Below are 23,964 nucleotides of genomic sequence, written 5' to 3'. Positions count from 1 at the left end.
ACAGCACCCAAGATCCTGCATTGGACAGAGACTCCAACACAGACTAAAACCGGATTTAAAAAACACTCGATCGCTCAAACGAGATTCAGATACTTACAAAACTCAGGCTTCACCTTTTTGGGTTAATACATCATGTGAGCCCCTTCAATTGTGTAATTCACACATACCTATCCAGTACTTTTTATGAACTGGGAATCTTAGGAGGCGATAAGTCTATTTCAAAACTTCATAAAGCTACTGCATATCTCCTTTTACAAAGGAATGCAAGATTTAGCTTTACCATGGTAATAGGATGACACAGACAAGAACGTTTGTTTTATATAAGGATTGCAATGGATCTAACAATCATATTTTGCATACAGCACAAACAGAACTGAAAGAAAACAATGTAATTAAAGGATTGCTGGAGCAATGAGAATGGCCTAAACAAAAATGAGGAAAAAAGCTCCAAAATATCAAGCTGGTGAGAATAACAACTAAAAGGATGAGTTTTTACAAACCTAACAACAGCACCATTCATACAAGACAACTTTCCTTTGGACAAAGTGGGATTAGAAAGAAGTAATTTGGAATTCTGGAATTCTACAGTAGGTTAGGATAAAAACGAAGGCAGCTTTCACGTGGTGACTGAAGTTTTTGAAATGCTACTTTTTTTGTTTTGATTTATCAAATACTTGCTAAACAAGTTTGTCCATAACTTCATCCACAATATTACCCTTCTGAGTTCAGCCAAGAGTATCAGATATGGGCATAATAACTGACCACAGTGTTTCTTCCATCTAAGTTATATTACAATGAAACATCAAACCTTGCCACCCTGCACTGGTGAACAGAGAGATTTTGCTGCATGAGTAAATGGGTTTACCAGTTTAGATCTTAAATAGTACAATTACAAAAACCTCAACATAAGCAACATTTCTTTCTCACCTTCCTTTCCGTTCTGTTTAACCCCAATTCCATTTTGTTTTCTGTGCCAAAAATTTACTAAAATTAATCTCCAAACTATTCACCACACAGGATGCTACACTGCACAATAGTGAATGAAATTGAACTGAGTAAATGACCTTGCTACTAATGCACAAAATATCAACTGTACAGAAATATACCAGCCAAACACAAAACAATAGCAAGAAACATCTGAACTGCTTCCTGAAGATATTCAATACCACTTTCTAACAATCTGTTCATCCTTATAATTGAGTCTAAAAGAGTAGACATGCATATCACATTAGACGTCATACCGCATTTTATGAGGGATTGGTTTAATCCATCACAGTTAATTCATCCCTGCAACAGCACGATGGAATAGTCTGCTCAAAAAGAATAGTACTGAGACTCCTCAAATCAACCCATTTCTAATATAAAAGCAAATTACTGCAGATACTGGAAATCTGAAATAAAAACAAGAAATGCTGGAAATACTCAGCAGGTCTGGCAGCATCTGTGGAGAGAAAAGCAGAGTTAACGTTTCAGGTCAGTGACCATTTCTGATGAAGGATCACTGACCTGAAACGTTAACTCTGCTTTTCTCTCCACAGATGCTGCCAGACCTGCTGCGTATTTCCAGCATTTCTTGTTTTTGTTTCCATTTATCCAATAAACTGGCTGAATGATATTAAAAACATTATGTTCTGATAGCTGGCAAAGAAGAAACAAAACTGTTACATGCAAGCCAAATCCTTCATTCTTGAACACAGTCCTTTTGCTATCCTATATATCCTGAATTTAAAATAAATTTCTATTCATTCTTGGCAAGTGTTATGTATTAGACAGCATCTCAAATGGAGCAGTAACACAAATCAACTTTATGTACTTAACTCTGCAGTATCCAAAAATCTTAATTATGAAAGTTTGATGAATGGGATACTAAAGACTCCCTTTGGCATCATCCAGCATTGCAGTTTCTAGTCCTAAAATAATACCAGATAAGATCTCTGCAGCACTGATAAAAATATCAATGCCATAGTGACATTTAAGTGCTACAAACAAATTAGAACACCCAATACCAGAGGCGAGAATTTTTGTTTACAGGCATCGCCTTAATTGACTCTGCAAGACCTCAATATATCTGCCTTCAGGCAGAATGGATAGAATGTGAATGGCAGATGTATGAATGACATGTGCAATTTTGTTCAGCTGACTGAAAACACCCTCAACTCTGGCATGAATATATACAGCTCCTGGAATGCAAGAGTAGGATAGTGACTATGATAATGCACACAATACCAGATTGATCAGGATTTGACAGCCTCCTCCCCACCTCCTCTCCCAAAAAAACCTTTAGACATTCAAGCAAATAGATATTCTAAAAACTTTTAAATAAACAAAAATTGTTAAACAACAAGGACGAATGAGGAGTTGTTAACTATTTCATAAGCAAAGACACTATCACTAAATTAAAGTTTCTGTTCCTGGAAGGCAATAGATTGCATCTTCAATATAGCTATGCAGTATCGGTGCTGGCTATGGTGCCAGTTCTGCTTCAATCCAAAATTTCACGTGGCTTTGTTAACTTCTGCTGTCATTTTCTCACTCAGTCACTGTACTCTGTGAGCTCTCCTCCTCTTCACCCTCAGCCTCCAAGTACAATTCTATGGTCTGTTTGGCAAGCAGTTCTTTGCGTGCTTGCAACCGATCACACCTAGGACACTGATCTGATTTAAAGCAGCACTTGTGATAACATGCTTTACATTCTGCAGAGAAAAAGATAAATAATTTTCTGTTAACACTTTATTCAAACCCTCAATACTGGTTCAGAAGACATTCTTACAACATGAAAAGTGAACTTATCTTGTAATAACAGTTAACACTTAAAATGTGTTATAAATGCTGAAGCAAGGCAACAACAGAATCCAAATCCCAGTGTCTACGAGAAAGAATTTGGATGGGAAATTTCTCCAGGACAAACCATCCCAAACTCCCAAATAGAATGGACATAAGAAGTTAATGAGAGAAAAATCAACAACTTTCATTTAGATTGCTCCTTTAACCTGGGAAGCATCTTAAGGTGCTTCACAGAGGTGTAATCAAATAAAACAATGGACACCAAGACAAAGGAGATAAAAACAAGAAATGCTGGAAATACTCAGCAGGTCTGGCAGCATCTGTGGAGAGAGAAGCAGAGTTAACGTTTCGGGTCAGTGACCCTTCTTCAGAACTGGCATATATTAGAAATGTCAAAGGTTATAAGCAAGTAAAGCAGGGGTGGGGCAAGAGAGAACAAAGGAGAAGGTGTAGATTGGACAAGGCCACAGATTAGCTGACCATAAGGTCATGCAGCAAAGGCAAACAATATGTTAATAGTGTGTTGAAAAACAAAGCATTAGTACAGATAGGGTATTAACGGACTGAAGATTGAACAGCAGCAAGTACAAACATGAAAAAAAAAGTGGGTAAGCAAACTGAACAAACTAAGATGAAATGAAATAAAATAAACACAAAAAATGTAAAAAAGAATAATTAAAAACAAAAGTAAAATGGGGGGCCCGTCATGCTCTGAAATTATTGAACTCAATGTTCAGTCTGGCAGGTTGTAGTGTGCCTAATCGGTAAATGAGATGCTGTTCCTCGTGCTTGCGTTGGTGTTCACTGGAACACTGCAGCAAGCCCAGGATAGAGATGTGAGCATGAGAGCAGGGGGGAGGGGGGAGACTGTTGAAATAGCAAGCAACCGGAAGCTCAGGGTCCTGCTTGCGGACTGAGCGGAGGTGTTCCGCAAAGCGGTCACCCAGTCTGCGCTTGGTCTCCCCAATGTAGAGGAGACCACATTGTGAGCAGCGAATACAGTATACTACATTGAAAGAAGTACAAGTAAATTGCTGCTTCCCCTGAAAGGAGTGTTTGGGGCCTTGGATAGTGAGGAGAGAGGAGGTAAATGGGCAGGTATTACACCTCCTGCAATTGCAGGGAAAGGTGCGAGGTGGTGGGGGTAATGGAGGAGTGGACCAGGGTGTCACGGAGGGAATAATCCCTTCTGAATGCTGACAGGGGAAGGGAGGGGAAGATGCGTTTGGTAGTGGCATCACGCTGGAGGTGGCGAAAATGGCGGAGGATGATCCTTTGGATATGGAGGCTGATGGGGTGGAAAGTGAAGACAAGGGGAACCCTGTCGCGGTTCTGGGAGGGAGGGGAAGGGGTGAGGGTAGAGGTGCGGGAAATGGGCCGGACACGGTTGAGGGCCCTGTCAACAACAGTGGGGGGGAATCCTTGGTTGAGGAAAAAGGAAGACATATCAGAAGCGCTGTCATCCCTATCTGTACTAATGCTTTGTCTTTTAACACACCATTAACATATTGTTTGCCTTTGCTCCATGACCTTTTGGTCAGCTAATCTGTGGCCTTGTCCAATCTACACCTCCTTTGTTTTCTCTTGCCCCACCCCCACTTTACTTGCTTATAACCTTTGACATTTCTAATATTTGCCAGTTCCGAAGAAGGGTCACTGACCCGAAAAGTTAACTCTGCTTCTCTCTCCACAGATGCTGCCAGATCTACTGAGTATTTCCAGCATATCTTGTTTTTATTTCAGATTTCCAGCATCTGCAGTAGTTTGCTTTTATTTAAGACAAAGGAGATATTAGGAGAGATGCTCAAAAGCTTGGTCAAAGAGGTGAGTTTTGAAGGTGGTCTTAAGAATTAGAGAGTAGTGGAGGTGGAGAGGTTTTGGCAGGAATTGCAGGGCATGGGACCTAGATGGCTGTCAATGGTGGGTTGAAGGGAGGGAAGGGATCCACAAGAGCCAGAATTCGAGGAACCGAACAAAGGGAGGTTGGTCACAGGAGCACTGGAGATGACATAGGCATGGACGTGAGTTTCAGCAAGTGCACTGAGGCAGGGGTGGAGGCAGAGAATATGGAGTAAGTGGTTGAAAGCTCATTACGGGGTCACATAAGACACCGAAAATGCAAAGAGAGAGGAGCAGCCCGAGGAGCGGAGGTTTACAGCGGGAGCAGCTGGAGCGCAGCCGGGGAAAAACCGAAAAGTGACATCAGAGTGATGTCACATTCAACAGTGCAATGCGCCGGGGTGAGTATACAAGTAAGCTTTTAAATTAAATTTAATTGAAATCAAATATAGAGTAAGACTTGATAGATTCATTAGTATATAAACTAAAAACTAAAGTGGATTTAAATAAAATAGAGATGCAGGGACAGGCGATGTGTTGTACCTGCATGATGTGGGAGCTGGTGGACCCCATTGTGGTTCCTAGTGACCATATCTGCAGCAAGTGTTTTGCTGATTGAGGAACTCCGGCTCAGAGTTGATGAACTGGAGTCTGAGCTTCGGACACTGCGACACATCAGGGAGGGGGGAGAGTTACCTGGACACTGTGTTTCAGGAGACAGTCACACGCCTTAGATTAACTACCGTGAATTCGGCCAGTGGTCAGGGACAGCAGGGTGTGACAATGAGTGAGGCAGGTAGTGGGATCCAGGAGGTAGTGTTGCAGGAGCCTCAGCTCTTGTCCTTGTCCAACAGGTTCGAGATTCTTGCTCCCTGTGTGGACGAGAGCTGGGACTATAGGGAGGATGAGCAAACTGACCATAGCACTGTGGTACAGGGAGCCATTCAAGTGGGGAGAGAAAAGAGAAATGTACTCGCAATCGGGGATAGTACAGTGAGGGACATAGACACTGTTCTCTGTGGCCAGGATCGAGAATCCTAAAGGCACTGTTGCCTACCTGGTGCCAGGCTTCAGGATATCTCACCTAGGCTGCAGTGGAACTTGGAGTGGGAGGGGAAAGATCCAATTGTCATAGTCCATATAGGTACCAACAATATAGGTAGAATGAGGATAGAGGTTCTGCTGAGGGAATATGAGCAGCTAGGGGCTAAATTAAAAAGCAGAACCAAAAAAGGTAATAATCTCTGGATTACTACCTGAGCCATGAGCTAATTGGCACAGGGTCAATAAGATTAAAGAGGTAAATGTGTGGCTCAAAGATTCGTGTGGGAGAAATGGGTTCAAATTCATGGGATGGGCTCCACCTGAATCATGCTGGGACCAGAGTCCTGGCAAATTGCGTAACTAGGGCTGTAGATAAGGCTTTAAACTAAATAGTGGGGGAGGCGGGGGAAGAAAGGTTCAGTTGCATGGAAAATTAGGAAGTCAAAGTTAAAGGAGAAGGCAGGAGTGCAGGTTAGTGATGAGGCTGATTGTTTCCAGAAAATAAAAGGGAGGGACAGAACGTGTGAACGTCATATTACATGAGGCAGAGGTCCAGGTGAACAACTGCTGAAGATGCAGTACTAATCAGGCTGCATTGAATCTTACATGGCAAATGGACTCTGATGCTTCTGTTTATAGATGTTTCACAAAGACCAACAATTTAGAGGCACCTCAGATGCTGGTCATGAGAAGATCTTGTACATTGATCTGTTGTACTATGCCTTGATGTATAGTAGTTACAAAATAAAGTGTAAAAACTCAAAAAAAATGAATCGTACAAGAGTAGGGAAATTTGATAATAGAACAAACTTAAAGGCTTTGTATCTGAATGCACGAAGCATTAGGAATAAATGAGTTAACAGTGCAAATAGAGATGAATGGATATGATTTAGTGGCGATTACTGAGACGTGGTTGCAGGGAAACCAGGTTTGGGAATTGAATATCCAAGGGTACTCAGTATTTCAAAAGGATAGGCAGGAAGAAGGAGGAGGTGTAGCTTTGCTAGTAAAGGAAGAGATCAGTGCTGTAGTGAGAAATGATATAGGCACTGGAGATCAAGGCGTTGAATCAGTCTGGGTAGAATTAAGAAATAGCAAGGGAAAGAAGTCCCTGGTGGGAGTAATCTATAGGTCCCCAAACAGTAGTTCTGCTGTGGGGCACAGTACAAACCAGGAAATACTAGGGGCTTCTAAGAAAGGTACTGCAATAATCATGGGTGATTTTAATATGCATATAGACTGGACTGATCAAATTGGCAAGGGTAGCCTCGAGAGAGAGTTCATTGAAAGTATTAGAGATTGCTTTTTGGAGCAATATGTTGTGGAACCAACCAGGGAGCAAGCTATTCTAGATTTGGTATTGTGTAATGAGCTGAGATTAATTAATGACCTCATAGTGAAGGATCCCCTAGGGAAGAGTGATCATAGCATACTAGAATTTCAAATTCAGTTTGAGGGCGAGAAACTGGAGTCCCACACTAGTGTTTTGGAGTTAAACTAAGGTAATTATATAGGCATGAGGACAGATTTGGCCCTAGTGGACTGGGCAGGAAGACTAAAAGGTAAGACAGTTGATGAGCAGTGGCAGATGTTTAAGGGGATATTCAATTCCTCCCAACTAAAATATATTCCAGAAAGGAAGAAAGATTCAAGAAGGGGAAATAACATCCATGGCTAAGCAAGGAAGTTAAGGATAACAAAGACAAAAACTAAGGCGACACAGTGGTTAGCACCGCAGTCTCATAGCTCCAGCGACCTAGTTCGGTTCTGGGTACTGCCTGTGCGGAGTTTGCAAGTTCTCCCTGTGGCCACCTGGGTTTCCTCCAGGTGCTCTGGTTTCCTCCCACATGCCAAAGACTTGCGGGTTGATAGGTAAATTGGCCATTGTTAAAATTGCCCCTAGTGTAGGTAGGTGGTCGGAGAATTGAGGGAAGGTGGGGATGAGATGGGAAAATGGGATTAATGTAGGATTAGTATAAAAATGGGTGCTTGATAGTCGGCGCGGATTCGGTGGGCCAAAGGGCCTGTTTTGGTGCTGTATCTCTCTATGACTCTATGACCATATTGCAAAGGCCAGTGGCAGGCTGGAAGATTGGGAAACTTTTAAAGATCAACAAAAAGAGTTACTAAAAATATAATAAAAAGAGCAAAGGTAAATTATGAAAGAGAACTGGCACAAATTATAAAAACGGATAGCAAAAGCTTTTATAAGTATATAAAAGGGAAGAGAGTAGCTAAAGTGAATGTTGGTCCCTTGGAGGTGGTAACTGGGGAGTTAACAGTGGGGAACACAGAAATGGCGGAGACACTAAATCAGTATTTTGCCTCAGTTTTCACGGTGGAGGACGCTAGTACCATCCCAATAGTAACAGGAAATGTAGAGGTTATAGAAAGAGAAGAACTTGGAAAAATCATCACTAGGGCAAAAGTACAAAGCAAACGATTGGAATTGAAGGCAGACAAGTCCCCAGTGCCTGATGGCCTACATCCTAGGGTCTTAAAGGAAGTGGCAGCGAAGATAGTGGATCCATTGGTTATAATATTCCAAAATTCTCTGGATGCGGGAAAGGTTCCAGTGGATTGGAAAAATGCTAATATAAAGCTAATATTCAAAAAGGGAGGGAGGCAGAAAGTAGAAAACTACAGACCAGTTAGTTTAACATCTGTCGTTGGGAAATTGTTAGAATCCATTATTAAGGAAGTAATCACAGGTCATTTAGAAAGTCAAAACGCAATCCATCAGAATCAGCATGGGTTTATGAAGGGTAAATGGTGTTTGACTAATTTGCTAGAGTTCTTCGAAGCTGGAACAAGCAAAGTGGATAATGGGGATCCTGTAGATGTAGTATATCTGGACTTCCAGAAGGCATTTGATAAAGTGCCGCACAAAAGGTTAATACACAAGGTAAGATCACATGGGGTTAGGGGCAATTTACTAGCTTGGATAGAGGAGTGGCTAACCAACAAAAAACAGAGAGTCAGGATAAAATGAGTCCTTTTCTGGTTGGCAAGATGTAACTAGTGGGGTGCCACAAGGTTCGGTCCTCGGTCCCCAACTATTTACAATCTATATTAATGACTTGGATGTAGGGATAGAAGGTACTATAGGCAAATTTGCAGATGACACTAAAATAGGTGGGATAGTAAGTTGCAATAAAGGAATTTACAAATGGATACGGATAGGTTAGGTGAATGGCCCAAAATTTGGCAGATGGAGTTTAACTTAGATAAGTGCGAGTTTATTCATTTTGGTCAGAAGAATAGAAAGGCAAATTACCGAAATGGAGAGAAACTTCAGAGTGCTTCGGTGCAGAGGGATCTGGGTGCCCTCGTGCATGAATCACAGAAAACTAGTATGCAGGTGCAGCAGGTAATAAGGAAGGCAAATGGAATTTTGGCATTTATTGCTAAAGGAATAGAATATAAAAGTAGGGAAGTGTTGCTGCAACTGTTAGTGAGACCGCACCTGGAGTATTGCGTACAGTTTTGGTCCCCTTACTTGAGGAGGGATGTAGTTGCATTGGAGGCAGTTCAGAGGAGGTTCACTAGATTGATTCCAGGGATAAGAGGTTTGTCTTATGAAGAGAGATTGAGCAGTTTAGGCCTTTACTCTCTCGAGTTTAAGAATGAGAGGAGATCTAATTGAGGCATATAAGATGATTAAGGTTGACAAAGTAGACGTAGAGAGGATGTTTCCTCTGGTGGGGCAATCTAGAACGAGAAGTCATAGGTTATGATAAGGGGTAGCAGATTTGGCGAGTCGAAGAGACTTAGCAGTTGGCAGGAAAAAAGACAGAGGCGCAAGGGGAGAGCCAACGGTGTAACAGCCCCGACAAACAAATTTTTCTGCAGCACCTGTGGAAGAGCCTGTCACTCTAGAATTGGCCTTTATAGCCACTCCAGGCGCTGCTCCACACACCACTGACTACCACCAGGCGCTTACCCATTGTCTCTCGAGATAAGGAGGCCAAAGAAGCAGATTTAAAACAGAGATGAGGAGAAATTACTTCAAAGGGTCGTGAGTCTGTGGAATTCACTACCCCAGAGCGCAATAGATGCCAGGACATTGAGTAAATTTGAGGAGATAGACAGATTTTTAATTAGTAAAGGGTTGAAGGGTTATGAAGAACGGGCAGGAAAGTGGAGTTGAGGCTGAGATGAGATCAGCCATGATCGTATTGAATGGCGGAGCAGGATCGAGGGGCTGAATTGCCTACTCCTTGTCCTAGTTCTTATGACCTTATATAAATAGAGATAGTGAAGAGAATGGAATTGGTGGCAGTGGCCGAAGATGGCGTCCTAGGCCAAACCAACTTCAGCTGCTCTAACAACAACTTTCTTCTCCATCATAAGATCAAAAGTAGGGATGTTCACAGACGATTGCACACGATGCAGTATCATTCGAAACTCCTCAGAAACTGATGCAGTCTGTTCCCACATGCAGCAAGACATGGACAATATTCAGGATTAGGCGAAGAAGTACCAAGAAACATTTGTGCCACACAAGTGGCAGACAATGATTACCTCCAACAAGAGAATCTAACCATCTCTCCATTACATTCAGTGGCATTACCATCACTGAATCACCCACCATTAACATCCTGGGGGTTACTGTTGACCAGAAACATAACTAGACCAGCCATATAATTATTGTAGCTACAAGAGCAAGTCAAAGGCTGGGAATTCTGTGGCAAGTAACTCACTTCCTGACTCCCCAAAGCCTGTCCACCAACTACAAGGGACAATCAGGAATGTGATAGAATACTCTCCACTTGCCTGGATGAGTGCAGCTCCAAGATTCAAGGAGCTCGACACCATCCAGGACACAGCAGCTCGCTTGATCAGCACCCAATCCACCACCTTATACATTCACTCCCTCCACCGCCAATGCACAGTGGCAGCAGTGTGTACCATCTACAAGATGCACTGCAGCAACTTGACAACACCTTCCAAATCTGTGACCTCGACCATCTAGAAGGACAAGTGCAGCAGACCCATGGGAACACCACCACCTGCAAGTTCCCCTACAAATTTCACACCATCTGACTTGGAACTATATTGCTTTTTTTCTTATTCGTTCATGGGATGTGGGCATCGCGGGGTGGACAGCATTTATTGCCATCCCTAATTGTTCTCGAGAAGGTGGTGGTGAGCTGCCTTCTTGAACCGCTGCAGTGCATGTGGGATAGGTACACCCACAGTGCTGTTAGGAAGGGAGTTCCAGGATTCTGACCCAGCGACAGTGAAGGAATGGTGATATAGTTCCAAGTCAGGATGGTGTGTGACTTGAAGGGGAACTTGCAGGTTGCGGTGCTCCCAAGCATCTGCTGCCCTTGTCCTTCTAGGTGGTAGAGGTCACGGGTTTGGAAGGTGCTGTCTAAGGAGCCTTGGTGCGTTGCTGCAGCGCAACTTGTAGATGGTACACACTGCTGCCTCTGTGCATCGGTGGTGGACGGAGTGAATGTTTGTGGATGGGGTGCCAATCAAGTGGATTGCTTCATCCTGAATGGTGTTGAGCTTCTTGAGTGTTGGAGCTGCACCCATCCAGGAGAATATTCAAACACACTCCTGACTTGTGCCTTGTAGATGGTGGACAGGCTTTGGGAGTCAGGAGGTGTGTTACTCACTGGAGGATTCCTAGCCTCTGACCTGCTCTTGTAGCCACGGTATTTATACGGCTACTCCAGTTCAGTTTCTGGTCAATGATAACCCCCAGGATGTTGATGGTGGGGGATTCAGCAATGGTAATGCCGTTGAATATCAAGGGGAGATGGTTAGATTCTCTCTTGTTGGAGATGGTCATTGCCTGGCACTTGTGTGGTGCAAATGTTACTTCCCACGTATCAGCCCAAGCCTGGACATTTTCCAGGTCTTGCTGCATTTCTACACGGACTGCTTCAGTATATGAGGAGTTGTGAATGGTTTGCTTCATTGTTTCTGGGTCAAAAACCTGGAACTCACTTCCTAATAGCACTGTGGGTCTATCTGCACCATACTGACTGTAGCAATTCAAGGCGGTGACTCCCACCACCTTCTCAAGGGCAATTAAAGATGGGCAACAAATGTTGGCCTTACCAGTGATGCTCACATTCCATGAACAAATAAAAAAGTGGTAGCTTCAATCTGTCCAATGTTTACTGGAGGAAACTGCTTCTCATGCAAGACTGGATGTTAGACAAGCAACCAGACACCACAGAGGTAGTGGAGGGGTCAGGTAGGTGATGCAGAGATAGAACTGAATTTTGTCAGTTTATGTGGAAGCTGAACCAGTTTCTTTGGATGATGTGGCCAAGGACAGCATACAGGAAAGGAGGAAGTAGGGAGGCAGAGGAAAGAACTTTGGAGCAAAGTACCATAGAGGGAAACTTGTAAGGTGGCATAATTGGGTAACAAGAGGAGGAGGTGGGAAGAGCCCCCAAGAGAAGAAGAAAAAAAAATAGAAGTAATGGATTGAGATCGAGAACAGAAAAATGTTACAAGTAAAAATGCTACCTCTCAAAACAAATCCATGGAAAATTAATTGTTGATATGACTAACAGTTTTTTTTTGCACTGGGCAAACATGACAAAAAGCAGCTGCACCATAAATAGAATATGCAGATAATTTACCACATACTATTTATGTAAATGGTTTGAGATTTGAAGACACTAATTGCTTTTGAATGGATATTTAATAGTTGTATACTCACAGAGTACGGTGTAATTGCTTAGCTTAGTGCAATCTCAAAACACTCACCTTCACATCGTTTACATTTGTGCAGCTCAAAAGGGAAGATGATATCAGTACCATCACCACAGAATTCACAGATGAAGCCTTTAGCCTGACAAAGCTGAGTAAAAACATGCCGGTTATTTTTGTTTTTAAAACAATGCTCTAGCTACAATAGGAATTCACTCTACAAAGAGTAGTTTATAACTAAAAAGAGTCAGACGAATTACAAAATAGGTTTTGAATGCGCAAGATTTCAAAGTCCTGGGAGAAATTTGCACTTGCCTTTTCCCAAACTGGCAAGGAATAAAATTAAATATTTTTCCAGCTTTGAATTGTACTCATGATAAAGTAAGAGGAGCACATCATCACTGAAACCTTCTCTCCTATACAGGATTTGTTGGATAGCCACAGTTCAACTTGTTCAGAACTTAAAGATCATGCAACATGAAGAGCAGGATGGAAAAAAAAAAGAGGGATATGAAAATATAAAGAATAGAAATTACCCTGTGGTATTTAGCAAATGTTAACATGGTAAAATGACATTTCTATATTTACTATTCTTATAAAGTCATGAACCCGAACAGGTTAAATACATTAAAGACAGTGAACATAGAAATGCCACTTAAAATGTTAACTAATTCATGAAAAATAATTCACCAAGTAATTTCACCCTCAAAATATGTGCTTCCTTTAGACAGATATGAGTCACTTACAAAGCTCTCCAATTTAGAAAGAGATTTTTCCAATCAACTTACAAAGAGCCTCAGCAAATAGCACTGTGAGAATTGATAAAATACTAACAATTCAAACTCCTAGATTTGAATATCTGCTTGTGTGGATTCTTAAATCGCAGAAACTAGTAAGTGAGAGGACTCAATGTGACTACAAAATGGAAGCTATGAATAATATTGTGAATCATAAAATTGCTGTGCTCCAGTTAACGCGGCTCAAAATCTTAGTTGGCAGCCTCACTAAGAGGAGGAAACTTTAAAGTCAAACCCTTATTTGAATGGGATGTAACCCATTCATGGGCAGTGTAATCCCACCATGAAGGAAACAATAAAGTCCCAGGGACGTATACCAAAATAAATATCAACTGCTGCTGGAGGACTTTCAACTCAGTGAAAGACACTCTTTGGTCTGCCCAAAACTTGCTGGTCTTCCAGTGCAAAGAGTTGTCCACCAACCGAGTGTTGCAGACTGGCACATTCCAAGGTCCAGGACTACGTGCTGAGGGACGCACTAAAGCTTGGTGCAGCTGCCACAAAGGCCCAATGGGGAAATACCACTGTGTAAGGTCCTCCCACCATAGTGAACCAAGGGACTGGAACCCATGGAAAACCCCTCAGGCTGTATGCACCAAAATATGGTTTTGCTGTAAAATGTACATTGCATGTAAAATGGAATGGAAGGGTTATGAGGCAACTCACTTCTGTATTGAAGAAAACTGATTTCCTTTGCACTTTCTGGAATGTCAACTTGGAGCTGTTTTGAAATGTATTTGTTTACAGATTTTTATGAATAAAGTATATTTTTGGAAAAAAAAATAAAGTCAGAACACTTCAGAAGACAGCTTCCAAATGGATTATTCATAGGAAACACCATTAGTTTAAGTATTTAGAATAAAAACAGCACATATCTCTCTCAATCTACCATATAAAATAGTGGAAATATTCATAAGTCACACACATTTCACATCCTTTGAAGGCATTATGTGCTTATTTACAATACTGTTGCATGCTTATGTACAAACTACATAATTTAAATGAATCTCTGCTTATTTACATTGAATATGTGGCATATATAGTCATATTAATGGTTTCTTTTGTACATACCATGCAGTTCTCCACGTGTGCTGCTCCTATTTTCACCAGTTCCTTCAGCCTTCCAGCCAATTCCCCTTTCTTTACAGCAGTGAGATCATTCAGTGAATATAGATGATGATCCTCAGTCAGGTGGCCTGGTTCTGTGTCAAATTTGTCCAGCAGACTACAAGGGATGAATATTACAATATTCTACAATTGTGATTAAAGGACCTTTACTGCCCTGGCAAAAAAGATTTTTGACATTGCCACTTGCTCCAATAATATTGTGCATTTTAAGGATTGCTACTCCTTCAGAAGCAGTTTAAAATTAAACAGTCACAGTACACAGCTAGTCACAGTACACAGCTTTTGCGCATCAACACAATAGTTTTAAAATAGATCTCAATTAAAATAGCAAGCTCATCAATATAGCTGATAATCGTGATTTAGCTGTCACTTCCACAGGACCAAAACAGCCCTTAAGGAGAGTCATGAATGACATTCTCTGTGACTATATTGCATTATTCCTCCTCATCCTCTCTGCAGTGTTTGACACAGTCAACCAACATCATACTCCTCCAATGCGTCTCCTCTGTTCTTGAAGACTGTCTTCCTTTTTTAAATGCTAATTTAAATAATTGTTAAAATACTTGACAATTCATACTCAACTGCAGGTGAAGAATTTTGCTATTACAGTCCCCACTATAGAAACAGTCTCTCCCTACTTACTCTATCAAAGCCTCTCAATTAAATCTTCCCTTAATCTTCACTGGAGAATAATCTCAGCTTCTCTAGTCTATACACATAGCTTTAGTTCCTCATCTCTGATGCCATTCTAGCAAATTCCCTCTGAACCCTCTCCATGGATTTCACACCGTTCCTAAAGTGTAGTGCGCAGGATTGGACACTAACAACATTCACTCGAGTGGCCATTCTGCATGTGCTGAATTCTCCAACTTCCCACTTTTTATGTAAACCAAACAATGAACAAGGAACATCCTCAGAAACATTGTCTTTACTCTAACAGACTGGTCAAACAAGTCAGTGCAAATTGCTAAACAGCCCGGGATTGTGTCAAAACAAAAAGTGAATGTTAACATTTGGGGCAAGGAGCAGACCAAGAAAATAACCAAAGATTGACATATAGAAAATTCAAACTATCTCCAAAATTCAGATCGTTGATTGAATAATTTTCTGGAGCCAAAATTCTGTAGAAAATTAGACTGCAAAATGGTAGACTGCACGAATCATCACATTACCACAGGTGTCCATGTTGCATTGGATGATGGAGAAGCAACGAGGGTACATTTTCTGAGTACCTCAACCACTGCACTGTGAACACATGTTTTTTAGTCGATTGAAGTGAAATGAATCTACAGAAAATTGTGGGCAATATGCTTAGGATTTTCCAATACGTGCTGGTAGTGAGGTGCCTCTCCAAACGTGAGGACTCAGAAGATCTACCACATGGTGTCCTCCCACAATCTACATTACAGGCTGGAGTTCACCACAACACAAAAGAGAAAGGATGATATTTGTGCATTAATTACTGAAATCGTAAACTCTGCTAGAAAATACAGTCCGTCACTGGCTTTAAGAATTCGTGCAATAAGTTTTCATCCTCTTAAAACACAGTGTGGGTCTAAACAAGCAACTGCAAAGTGCAGTGTAAATACCAACTGTCCAACACCATTCAAGTTGGAGGATTTAAAGAAGTTACAGCAATTCTGAGGCATGGAAGGCTTTAAAGAAATACTTCAAGCTGAAATTATAAAGTATTTCTGAGAAACAATTGCAAGTTGGCAGTAGATAATCTAAAAGCAATTTTCTGCACAGTTTTTCAAGCAATGTACATCTTATTCTTCTTCTTCTTTTGGGCCTCCTTATCTCGAGAGACAATGGATACGCGCCTGGAGGTGGTCAGTGGTTTGTGAAGCAGCGCCTGGAGTGGCTATAAAGGCCAATTCTGGAGTGACAGGCTCTTCCACAGGTGCTGCAGAGAAATTTGTTTGTTGGGGCTATTGCACAGTTGGCTCTCCCCTTACGCCTCTGTCTTTTTTCCTGCCAACTACTAAGTCTCTTCGACTCGCCACAATTTAGCCCTGTCTTTATGGCTGCCCGCCAGCTCTGGCGAATGCTGGCAACTGACTCCCACGACTTGTGATCAATGTCACACGATTTCATGTCGCGTTTGCAGACGTCTTTATAACGGAGACATGGACGGCCGGTGGGTCTGATACCAGTGGCGAGCTCGCTGTACAATGTGTCTTTGGGGATCCTGCCATCTTCCATGCGGCTCACATGGCCAAGCCATCTCAAGCGCCGCTGACTCAGTAGTGTGTATAAGCTGGGGGTGTTGGCCGCTTCAAGGACTTCTGTGTTGGAGATATAGTCCTGCCACCTGATGCCAAGTATTCTCCGAAGGCAGCGAAGATGGAATGAATTGAGACGTCGCTCTTGGCTGGCATACGTTGTCCAGGCCTCGCTGCTGTAGAGCAAGGTACTGAGGACACAGGCCTGATACACTCGGACTTTTGTGTTCCGTGTCAGTGCGCCATTTTCCCACACTCTCTTGGCCAGTCTGGACATAGCAGTGGAAGCCTTACCCATGCGCTTGTTGATTTCTGCATCTAGAGACAGGTTACTGGTGATAGTTGAGCCTAGGTAGGTGAACTCTTGAACCACTTCCAGAGCGTGGTCGCCAATATTGATGGATGGAGCATTTCTGACATCCTGCCCCATGATGTTCGTTTTCTTGAGGCTGATGGTTAGGCCAAATTCATTGCAGGCAGACGCAAACCTGTCGATGAGACTCTGCAGGCATTCTTCAGTGTGAGATGTTAAAGCAGCATCGTCAGCAAAGAGGAGTTCTCTGATGAGGACTTTCCGTACTTTGGACTTCGCTCTTAGACGGGCAAGGTTGAACAACCTGCCCCCTGATCTTGTGTGGAGGAAAATTCCTTCTTCAGAGGATTTGAACGCATGTGAAAGCAGCAGGGAGAAGAAAATCCCAAAAAGTGTGGGTGCGAGAACACAGCCCTGTTTCACACCACTCAGGATAGGAAAGGGCTCTGATGAGGAGCCACCATGTTGAATTGTGCCTTTCATATTGTCATGGAATGAGGTGATGATACTTAGTAGCTTTGGTGGACATCCGATCTTTTCTAGTAGTCTGAAGAGACCACGTCTGCTGACGAGGTCAAAGACTTTGGTGAGATCAATGAAAGCAATGTAGAGGGGCATCTGTTGTTCACGGCATTTCTCCTGTATCTGACGAAGGGAGAACAGCATGTCAATAGTCGATCTCTCTGCACGAAAGCCACACTGTGCCTCAGGGTAGACGCGCTCGGCCAGCTTCTGGAGCCTGTTCAGAGCGACTCGAGCAAAGACTTTCCCCACTATGCTGAGCAGGGAGATTCCACGGTAGTTGTTGCAGTCACTGCGGTCACCTTTGTTTTTATAGAGGGTGATGATGTTGGCATCGCGCATGTCCTGGGGTACTGCTCCCTCGTCCCAGCACAGGCATAGCAGTTCATGTAGTGCTGAGAGTATAGCAGGCTTGGCACTCTTGATTATTTCAGGGGTAATGCTGTCCTTCCCAGGGGCTTTTCCGCTGGCTAGGGAATCAATGGCATCACTGAGTTCCGATTTGGTTGGCTGTATGTCCAGCTCATCCATGACTGGTAGAGGCTGGGCTGCATTGAGGGCAGTCTCAGTGACAGCATTCTCCCTGGAGTACAGTTCTAGGTAGTGCTCAACCCAGCGGTCCATCTGTTTGCGTTGGTCAGTGATTCTGTCCCCCGATTTAGATTTGAGGGGGGTGATCTTCTTGATGGTTGGCCCAAGAGCTCTCTTCATGCCATCATACATTCCTCTGATGTTTCCGGTGTCTGAGGCCAGCTGAATATGACTGCATAGGTGTTGCCAGTAGTCGTTTGCGCAACGCCTAGCTGTTCTTTGTGCAGTACTTCTGGCTGCTTTAAGTGCTGCGGATGTTAAATCGCTGGGGGCTTTCTTGTAGTTCAAAAGTGCAATGCGCTTAGCGGCTATGACAGGTTCCAGCTCTTCATTATGAGATTGAAACCAGTCTGCATTTCTCTTCGCACTTTTGCCGTAGGTGGTCAAAGCTGACTCATAGATGGCGTCTCTGATGTGGGCCCACTTGGTCTCAGCATCCCCTGTGGGAGTGTTTTGAAGGGCTGTTACAAGTGAATTTAGAAATTTTTGTAACAGCTGTGGGTGAGAAATTCTGCTCGTGTTGATGCGCGGGTGGCCCTTCTGCTTGGAATGATGCAACTTCTTTGGTCTGAGTCTAACCTTGCTGCACACCAGGGAGTGGTCGGTGTCGCAGTCCGCACTGTGGAAGCTGCGTGTGATTTGAACACTGTTTAAGGCGGCTCGCCTTGTGACAATGAGGTCTAGCTGGTGCCAACGACGTGATCTTGGGTGCCTCCATGAAACCTGGTGACAGGGTTTAGTGTGAAAGAACGAGTTGGTGATGCAGAGGTTATGATAGGTACACAACTCAAGCAGTCTCTGCCCGTTCTCATTCATCCTTCCAACGCCATAGCGCCCAAGGCAGGAGGGCCATGAGTCATGGTCGGCCCCAACCCTGGCATTAAAGTCCCCCAGCAGGAATAGGTGTTCGGTGTTGGGGATGCTGCTAATGATGTTATGGAGTTGTTCATAGAACTGGTCTTTAGCTTCAGGCAGTAGATAATCTAAAAGCAATTTTCTGCACAGTTTTTCAAGCAATGTACATCAGTACTCAATAAATGGAATCCATATGTGGTATATCTTGTGCAGTAATTTTTTGATGACAAAGAAACTCCATATATGAGGGATAAAAGCAAAATACTGCAGATGCTGGAAATCTGAAATAAAAACAGTAAATGCTGGAAATACTCAGCAGGTCAGGCAGCATCTGCGGAGAGAGAAGCAGTTAATGTTTCAAGTCAGTGACCTTTCATCAGAAGGTCACTTTCTGTCCATACATGGGAGATTTGGTAGTCTTGTTACTAATAGCAATGTGTCACATTTAGTTAAATTTGCATGTCCAGCTGGCGGTACTTGAATACAATACTCTATTATCAAGCCAGCGGCAGCATCACAAATCAACCTTCACTCTCTCCTCCCTTCTCTATGCTATATTTCACAGAAGTGATATAGCAAATATGGAAACTGGAAGGAATCAAAATGTTTATTTTTACAAAAACCTAACTCACTTGTTTGCCAGCCGGCAGGTTTTGAATAAGTTCTTCATGTGAACAAGCTGGATTCTCAGCATCTGAAAATGTTTTGAAGAATAGAAAAGATTTAACGTATTTATTAAATTATATGTTTTGCTAAAAAATAAACAAAGCACAGCTTGGGGGAAGCTTCAATCTTGCTATCCCCCTGTAGGCAACTACAGAATAGGTTTACTGGCAGCCAACTGAGAGTTATCAGAGAAATTTTTAACGCCTTCCCACTGGGATTATAATGGGACAAAACAATTCTCACACCTTTGCATAATGCAGAGTCAGCTGAAAATTAGCAGGATTGATAGTTATATGTCAAGATTATTGCTAGATACTTTATGAAATATAGTAAGCAAAAGAAAAACTGACATCCCGTGACAATATTTAGACCCTACAGACTACTGATGAACAAAAATATATTCTACATTGTTATTTTAACTCACTAGATAGAACAAATTTAACACTTGAAAATAATTTTGCATACAAATGAATTTATCAATAATCTGGGGAGCACAGTGTATTTGTGGATGTTTTTAAAACTATAATTAAGATACTAACTATAAACACTAAAAATGAATACCACACTGGTGGCAATACAACAATAATGGTGCACTCATGCCACAGACACTGCCATTGTTCCTCTTTCACACATATCAGGAAAGCTGCATATTCTAATCATTGAAATAATCTAGTTTACAGTCCTAATAAGGAAAATGTCTTAAAATTGCTTACATGGACTTGATCCAGAGCCTTCACCTTTCGATACAAAGCACTATTAATGTCCTGAATATTGAAGAGTGGATCATTCCATATTTTACTCAGCAAATCCTTGGAAAAGTTACTGACATAATACTTGCTGAAGTCCCATTTCCGCAATATACGGCTTGGAACTGCCGACTGGACATTCTCATGACAGCACTGACAGAAATACTTCCCGAGATATTCACAATACCGTAGTCTCTTTATGTAGTCTGGAAGGAAAAGGGAGGAAAAGTTTGCAAGTTCAGGAGCTGTTGGGGAAAGAGTAACTTCACCATGGAATTGCATCAAAATCCACAGTACAGAAGAATTTTCAAAGAAATGTAAGTCTACAGTAAACTACATGTATTTTTTGTGAGGATATGGCTCATTCTTTCTCCTCTCAAACAATGAGCAATCTATTTTCTATAATGGTTGAACAAAAATTGTTTCTCAGCATCCAGCAGTATCATTTTTAAACCGAATACTAAAAGGCACAAGGCAGTGGTTTGGCAGCAAACCTACCGCCCATTCTCTCTGGGTGGAAGTCATCATGGGCGCAGAAGTGGGGGGAACTGTTAGCTACAAAAATAAAATATTTACATTAACAGAATTTCTAAATAAAGTACAACACCTTACAGGCAGTAGGATATTGAAGTATAAGCAAGTATAAGCACAACTTCATCACCACATTGCGAAATTCCTGAACATTACTTACCTGGCTCCACTCGGATACCACATCCTGCACAACGGTAATTTTGCTTGGCAACAACCACCTTCCTCCTTTAACGACAAAAACATTATCTTACCATATATAGTCTCAACTTATATATTTTTTTAAAACTGTGTAAATGTAGAGAAAGTTTAGCCAGGTATGTGTATAAAAGCTTACTTGGGCGATGGGTGAATGTTGAAGATTATTTGTGGCCGAGGTGGTGCCCATTCTAAATTTCCTCGCACTCTGATTCGTAGCTTGTAAACATCAGCGTGTTCACCATCATCAGGAGATACCGGAAAGGAGTCTGGAATTGGCAAAAGCTACAAGAAGGAAGTTACTTGACAGAGAACTAAAATGGTTAGTCCACCATCAGCTAAATTTGCAAAAAGCAACAAAATTGCCAAGTGCTACTTGAGAGAACGGAGTGCATGTCAGGTGGGAAATGCAACACATTTTTAATTGAGTGATCAGCAGTGTTCTTTGGTGACTTCATGATCTATTCTTTATTTTTATTTAGAGATACAGCACTGAAACAGGCCCTTTGGCCCACCGAGTCTGTGCCAACCAACAACCACCCATTTATACTAACCCTACAGTAATCCCATATTCCCTACCGCCTACCTATACTAGGGTCAATTTACAATGGCCTATTTACCTCTCAACCTGCAAGTCTTTGGCTGTGGGAGGAAACCAGAGCACCCGGCGAAAACCCATGCAGTCACAGGGAGAACTTGCAAACTCCGCACAGACAGTACCCAGAATCGAACCCGAGTCCCTGGAGCTGTGAGGCTGCGGTGCTAACCACTGTGCCACAATCACTAGGAGTACCTTCTGCAAAGTGAATAATCAAGCTGCCACTGTTTTTAATATTAATTTACATGTAGAAAGCCAGGTACATTTTATTTTATGAAATTTCGTGGGATCCTGGATTCTAAAACTACTGGTTTCATTTAGCAGTGATTACCAAGCCACTAGTCATAGTATCAAGTTTTTCTATATTTGCAAGGTGGCGAGATTAATTTATTTCCTACCTTCTGAGGAGCATCATGCTCTGGAACCAACCAATCCAGCTCAGAAGCAGCAGGAAGCTGCATGCCCTCAAACTGTTTGAGCAGACCCATGGCAACTGCCTCAGCCGAGTTTGAATGCAGGAATGAGAATGAACTGCAACAAAAATACACAATTACCACAAAATTTTACCTGAAAATGCAACATTGTTATTTCTGAAAGTCTCATTTTTATTCAGAACAAAGATTTTAAGTATTTTGCTGCAATAAAGAGCCTGTGAAATCAAACAACACTCTACATTGAGGGGAATACAGAGCAAGAAACTGGAAGATACCATTCTATCTATACTATTAAAAAAATTGGGTAGGCACAAGTGTCCTCTTTTAGCAAATGGTGATATCATAGAGCCAGAGTCATAACGGCACAGGAGGAGGCCATTTGGTCCACCAAGACCATGCCAGCTCTCTGTAGAGCAATCCAGTCAGTCCCATTCCCCACTCTATCTCCCACAAGTGCCCATCCAATTTCCTTTTGAAAACATTCATTGTCTCCACTTCCACCACCCTTGTAGGCAGTGAGTTCCAGGTCATAGAGTCATTTACGGTACAGAAGGAGGCAATTCTGCCCATCGAGTCCATGCCGGCTCTTCACAGAGCTTTGCAGTCAATCCCACTCCCTGCCTCGATCCCTATATCCCTGCAAGTCTATTTCTCTCAGGTGGCCATCCAACCTCCTCTTGAAATCATTGACCGTCTCCACTTCCACCATCCTTGTGGACAACGAGTTCCAGGTCATTTCCACCCGATGCGCAAAAAAGTGCTTCATATTCCCCTGTATCCTTTGCCCAAAACTTTCAATTTATGTCAAATTGAGCAGCGCCATTTTTATTACTGGCAACTGCTCAAGAAGTCGCAGACAGTGAGGTTTCAGTCGATGAAGCTGCATTTGTGCATGTGCCACTACTGCGCCACCTAGTGGTTGCATTGTCAGCAAACACAGCCTTTTTCAAATTGCTAAAAGAGACACACATCAGATGCCATTGCTACATTAAGTTTTGGCGACTGTCATTGTGTCTATGAATTGCAATTTAGCCAATTTAATGAATTCCAATCTGCACTGGTTGGTGCACATCAGCTCCATTTCAGCTATATAGTTTGACAATAAATTTGAAAGCAAATCTTTTTTTTTAAACCTACCACCTCTCCATGTCAAACCACATTTAGCAACTGTATTTCCCCAATGTCGAGTGATGCTTTGCTTCAACTTTATTTTGCCTAGAGTCAGAGAGTCATTACCGCTCAATGCATAAAAGTTCTTTCTCACAGCCCCACTGCATCTCTTGCCCAAAAGGTTAAATCTGTGTCCCCTGGTCTTGTACCATGAGAACAGCTTTTCTTTGTCTACCTTATCTAAACCTCCTATAATCTTATGCACCTCTGTCAAACTCACCTCAATTTCCTTTGCTCGAAGGAGAGCAATCCGAGCTTCTCTAACCTAACCCTGTAGCTAAAATCCATCATCCCTGCAAACATTCTGGTAAATCTCCTCTGCACCTCTCATGGACCCTCATGTCCTGCCTGGAGTGTGGCGACCAGAACTTGATGCAATACTCTAGTTTTTGCCAAACCAGAGCTTTATAAAGGTTCAACATAACTTCCCTGCTTTTTTAAAAATTCATTCATGGGATGTGGGCGTCGCTGGCCAGGCCAGCATTTATTGCCCATCCCTAACTGCCTTTGAGAAGGTTGTGGTGAGCTGCCTTCTTGAACCGCTGCAGTCCATGTGGGGTAGGTAAACCCACAGTGCTAGCGGTTAGATACAACTGAGTGGCTTGCTAGGCCATTTCAGAGGGCATGTCAGAGTCAACCACATTGCTGTGGGTCTGGAGTCACATGTCAGCCAGACCAGGTAAGGACAGCAGATTTCCTTCCCTAAAGGACATTAGTGAACCAGATGGATTTTTACAACAATCGACTATGGTTTCATGGCCATCATTAGACTAGCTTTTTAATTCCAGATTTATTAATTGAATTTGAATTCCACCTTCTGCTGTGGTGGGATTTGAACCCATGTCCCC

At 42.4% G+C, this 23,964-nt stretch overlaps 1 protein-coding gene across 6 annotated transcripts in view; it reads right to left on the bottom strand.

Moving 5' to 3' along the window:
• Positions 1-1,565: 1,565 nt before the first annotated feature.
• The window catches only part of rubcn (rubicon autophagy regulator), a 79,340-nt gene continuing 56,941 nt past the window's right edge, over positions 1,566-23,964 (bottom strand). For all 6 annotated transcript variants that reach the window (XM_068042381.1, XM_068042382.1, XM_068042384.1 and 3 more), the window contains 8 exons: positions 21,911-22,043; positions 21,054-21,199; positions 20,880-20,944; positions 20,156-20,394; positions 19,409-19,470; positions 14,214-14,367; positions 12,403-12,496; positions 1,566-2,693 (listed from right to left, as the gene is read on the bottom strand). In XM_068042381.1, the coding sequence (XP_067898482.1) occupies positions 2,530-2,693; positions 12,403-12,496; positions 14,214-14,367; positions 19,409-19,470; positions 20,156-20,394; positions 20,880-20,944; positions 21,054-21,199; positions 21,911-22,043 (1,057 nt within the window). In that variant the 3' untranslated portion in view covers positions 1,566-2,529. The remainder of the gene's footprint in view (positions 2,694-12,402; positions 12,497-14,213; positions 14,368-19,408; positions 19,471-20,155; positions 20,395-20,879; positions 20,945-21,053; positions 21,200-21,910; positions 22,044-23,964) is intronic.

The sequence above is a fragment of the Heterodontus francisci genome, chromosome 11, assembly GCF_036365525.1.
Source record: "Heterodontus francisci isolate sHetFra1 chromosome 11, sHetFra1.hap1, whole genome shotgun sequence".
Taxonomy (NCBI): domain Eukaryota; kingdom Metazoa; phylum Chordata; class Chondrichthyes; order Heterodontiformes; family Heterodontidae; genus Heterodontus; species Heterodontus francisci.
This window is presented reverse-complemented; position numbering and strand designations above follow the sequence as displayed.